This window comes from Eriocheir sinensis, unplaced genomic scaffold, assembly GCF_024679095.1.
Source record: "Eriocheir sinensis breed Jianghai 21 unplaced genomic scaffold, ASM2467909v1 Scaffold175, whole genome shotgun sequence".
NCBI lineage: Eukaryota > Metazoa > Arthropoda > Malacostraca > Decapoda > Varunidae > Eriocheir > Eriocheir sinensis.
The window spans coordinates 592049-596503 of record NW_026111128.1 but is presented as its reverse complement, the minus strand read 5'-3'; the positions used below and the strand labels follow the sequence as shown (position 1 = coordinate 596503).

The window sequence follows — 4455 nt, the reverse complement described above, 5'->3', positions numbered from 1 at the left end:
GCGAGAAACTGCGCCCTGACCTCCGCCATGTTCTCCCCCGGCCTCTCTCCCAGCCAGCTGGCTCGCAGTTCAAGATACTTCTCCCACTTCTCCTCTTCACGTCTCCGTTTGGCCTCCTTTCTGTCCTCCGCTCTCTCCCTCGCCCGTCTCTTTTTCTCCTCCTCCTCTTGCTCTCGCAGCAGGCGGTTCCGGTGTTCAACAAACCTCTTCAACTCCTCCTGCTGAAGGATCCGTTCCTGTTCCCGCCTCTCCCTCTCCTGCTCGTACAGCATCTGTCTGTACTCCCTCTCCTGCTCCATCCTCTCCTCCTCCTCCTCCAGCCAGCGACGCTCCTCCTCCTCCTCCCTCTCCTTGCGCCGGCGATGTCTCCAGTACTTCCGATCGGCTCGCCGCTTTTCCCGCTCAAATTCTGTCTCCGCGCTCCCCTTGGGGCGCTTCTTGGGCTCCTTCTTTTGCTTCTTTGTCTCTCTCGGCGGGGCCTCGCTCTGACCCCCTTCCTTTCCGAAACACTTGGTGCATCCGGGCCTCCCGCAGCCCCCTTTCTTCGACGACTTCTTCTCTTTCCGAGGGGCCTCCTGCCCGCCCTCGGCCCGCTGAGCTTTCCTCCTGAAGCACTTGGTGCACCCAGGCTTCCCGCAACCCCCCTTCTTCCGCGGCAGGCCCCTCCCGCTCCTTCAGCACCCTGAAGGCAGACTGTAGTGCCTGGAACTGCTTGGTGGCAGCCTTAATATTGTCCGGGTTTTTGTCGGGGTGAAGCCGCAGGGCCGCCTTGTGGTAGGCCTTCTTCACCTCGGCGAAGGGCGCGTCCTCGGCCACGCCAAGGAAGCGGTAGATGCTGCGTTGGGGGCAGGCCATCGGGGCTCTCGTGCTATCATAAGGGCGCCGATTCAACACGTCACCTCGGTTTGGCATTGGCGGATTTAGGTAGCCTGGAGTTGACATTGCACCCCCCCGAGTCTAGAGCTGGTGGCACCCAAGACCTGGGTGGCACCTGCTGTTGAACTCTGACGACTTCACGCGCCTCACTCCCCCTGTTTCCTGACATTGTCGCTTGATATTAAGAAAACTGCGGCCGCCATCGTCTCCCGCGGAAACCTCAGCATCATATTGCCGCGAATCTGCAACAGTAATGTGAACATAAGGATGCATATAATTATCTTCTCGCGCATGTTATTGAGATCCATGAAAGGACATGTTTTCTTCCCTCTAAAGCGGCGTCCACACAATGCGTGACTTGTTATAATTCCCCTGCCATGCCTCTGCTTCCCTTCCCTTCCCCTGGAACCCCCCATCCCCTCCAATTCCGCTCCCTGTCATCCCTTTGCTTCCCTTCCCCTGCCACCCACACCTTACCCCTTCCTACCAGGGTTGGAGTAATTGTAATTGTAATCTAATTGAAATGTAATTAATTACATTTTTTTTGTAATTTTAATTGTAATTGTAATTGAAAATGCAATTATAGTAAGTAATTGTAATTATAATTAATTAAAGGCTAATGTAATTTGTAATTTAATTGTAATTATACAATGGAAGTGGTACTGGTCGTTCTCCATTAGGAGTGATGGGTTGCTTATAAGGATTAAATTTGCAGGTGACAATCAGGAAGTCGGAGGCAGTTGCTCCGCCACAAGAAGCAGTAGCGTGCGTGACGTGCGTGCCATTCCTCTGTGTCCTTCCCTCGCCACCCATCTCTGCCTTCCTTCCCCTTGCCATTCCTTTGCCTCCTTCTTTCTTTTTCCCCTGCCACGCCCTCCTGGATTCCTTCCTTCCCCTTTCCATTCCTCTGTTTTCCTTCCCCTGCACTCCTTCCCTGTCATCCTTCCTCCCCCTGCCATTCCTCTGTTTCCCTTCCTTTCCCCTACCTCCCCAACCTTGTCTCACTTCCTCCCCCTGCCATTCCTCTGTTTCCCTTCCTTTCCCCTACCTCCCCAACCTTGTCTCACTTCTTCCCCCTGCCATTCCTCTGCTTTGCTTTCCCGCGCCCTCCTGCCCTCCTTCCTCCCCTTGACGTTATTAGAACTTAATTTATCTGATTAAATTTGGAAACGTCTAATGTCTGGGCAAAGAAGGGAGGGGTCCGCCTGGCTGGGCTGCTGCGAGCACCTTCACTTCGACGACTTCTTCTCTTTCCGAGGGGCCTCCTGCCCGCCTTCGGCCCGCTGAGCTTTCCTCCTGAAGCAGGTGAGGCTTCCCGCAACTTCTTCCGCAGCAGGCCCTCTCCTCCCGCTCCTTCAGCACCCTGAAGGCAGACTGTAGTGCCTGGAACTGCTTGGTGGCAGCCTTAATATTGTCCGGGTTTTGTCGGGTGAAGCCGCAGGGCCGCCTTATGGTAGGCCTTCTTCACCTCGGCGAAGGGCGCGTCCTCGGCCACGCCAAGGAAGCGGTAGATGCTGCGTTGGGGGCAGGCCATCAGCTCTCGTGTTATCATAAGGGCGCCGATTCAACACGTCACCTCGGTTTGGCATTGCGGGATTTAGGTAGCCTGGAGTTGACATTGCACCCCCCCGAGTCTAGAGCTGGTGGCACCCAAGACCTGGGTGGCACCTGCTGTTGAACTCTGATGACTTCACGCGCCTCACTCCCCTGTTTCCTGACATTGTCGCTTGATATTAGAAAACTGCGGCCGCCATCGTCTCCCCGGAAACTTCAGCATCATATTGCCGCGAATCTGCAACAGTAATGTGAACATAAGGATGCATATAATTATCTTCTCGCGCATGTTATTGAGATCCATGAAAGGACATGTTTCTTCCCTCTAAGCGGCGTCCACAATGCGTGACTTGTTATAATTCCCCTGCCATGCCTCTGCTTCCTTCCTTCCCTGAACCCCCATCCCTCCACTTCGCTCCCTGTCATCCCTTTGCTTCCTTCCCTGCCACCCACCTTACCCCGTCCTCCCAGGGTTGGAGTAATTGTAATTGTAATTTAATTGAAATGTAATTAATTACAATTTTTTTGTAATTTTAATTGTAATTGTAATTGAAAATGCAATTATAGTAAGTAATTGTAATTATAATTAATTAAAGGCTAATGTAATTTGTAATTTAATTGTAATTATAAAATGGAAGTGGTACTGGTCGTTCTCCATTAGGAGTGATGGGTTGCTTATAAGGATTAAATTTGCCGGTGACAATCAGGAAGTCAGGAGGCGCTCCGCCACAAGAAGCAGTAGCGTGCGTGACGTGCGTGCCATTCCTCTGTGTCCCTTCCCCTCGCCACCCCGTCTCTGCCTTCCTTCCCCTTGCCATTCCTTTGCCTCCCTTCTTTCTTTCCCCTGCCACGCCCTCCCTGGATTCCTTCCTTCCCCTTTCCATTCCTCTGTTTTCCTTCCCCTGCCGCACCCTTCCCTGTCATCCTTCCGCCCCCCTGCCATTCCTCTGCTTCCATTCGTTAACCCTACCTCACCAACCCTATCTCACTTCCTCCCCCTGCCATTCCTCTGCTTCCATTCTTTAACCCTACCTCACCAACCCTGTCTCACTTCCTCCCCCTGCCATTCCTCTGCTTTGCTTTCCCTGCCGCGCCCTCCCTGCCCTCCTTCCTCAACTTGACGTTATTCGAACTTACTTTATCGGATTAAATTTGAACCCGTCTCATGTCTGGGCAAAGAAGGGAGAGAGGAGAGGGCGAGGGGAGGTGTGAGAGGAGTCAGAGGAATGCACGAGACCTCTGCCTTACCTGACCTGACCTAACCAACCTAATCTATCTTAGCGACAGGGCAGGGCGAGAGAGGGAGAGGGTGAGAGGGACGACTTACCTAACCCAAGCCTTAACCTAGCAACCTAATTGGAGACGAGGGGGAGGGAACCACACAACTCTGACTTTCCACCTTCCCTTCCATTCCCTTCCCTTCCTTAACTCTGATTAATCCTTCTCCTTATTTTCCATTCTACGTCCTCCTCCTCCTCCTTATCAGACTCCTCCACATTTTCTTCATTTCCTTCTCTTTCTTCTCCTGCACCTTCTTCTCCTTCTCCCTCTCTTCATTCTCTCCTGCTTCTCTTCTCCCAAACCTTTTATTTAACCTTCCTTTCTTCTTCCTTCTCTTCTTTTCTTCTTCTGCTTCTTCTTTTTCTTCTTCTTCTTCTTCCTTTTCTTCTTCTTTTTCTTTTTTTAATTCTTCTTCTTTTTTTTCTTCTTCTTCTTCTATATCGTTTTCAGTTCCCGATGCCAGTCCTTTCTCTTCCCTCACTCACTCAACACCCACTAACCCCGCCACCACCCATCTACCACCCTATCTACCACCCACTTACCGACACAAACTAACCTCCCTCTCCTCTCTTCTTCGTGATGCCGTTTCTTCTCCTCCTCCCTTCGCTTGGCTCTTATTCCTCCCTCCCCTTCCTCTCCCTTACCTACCCACCAACAACCCCACCCACAACCCCCACTACCTACCCTCTCGCCCGCCCACTCGTCTCCGTGATGCCATTTCTCCGCCTTCCTTTCTCTTAGCTC

The 4455-nt window shown here is 52.3% G+C and overlaps 1 protein-coding gene across 1 annotated transcript; it reads right to left on the bottom strand.

Moving 5' to 3' along the window:
• Positions 1–300: 300 nt before the first annotated feature.
• Positions 301–2746, bottom strand: LOC126990562 (chaperone protein DnaJ-like). The gene is made up of 2 exons (XM_050849174.1): positions 2646–2746; positions 301–1095 (listed from the first exon to the last, which is right to left on the bottom strand). Exon 2 carries the CDS (start codon positions 940–942, stop codon positions 403–405), a length of 540 nt encoding a protein of 179 aa, XP_050705131.1. The 5' UTR covers positions 943–1095; positions 2646–2746; the 3' UTR covers positions 301–402.
• Positions 2747–4455: the final 1709 nt, after the last annotated feature.

What these genes read in the sequence shown, in the direction of transcription:
- LOC126990562 (XM_050849174.1), bottom strand. Translation starts at nt 942, where the DNA reads ATGTCAACTCCAGGCTACCTAAATCCGCCAATGCCAAACCGAGGTGAC.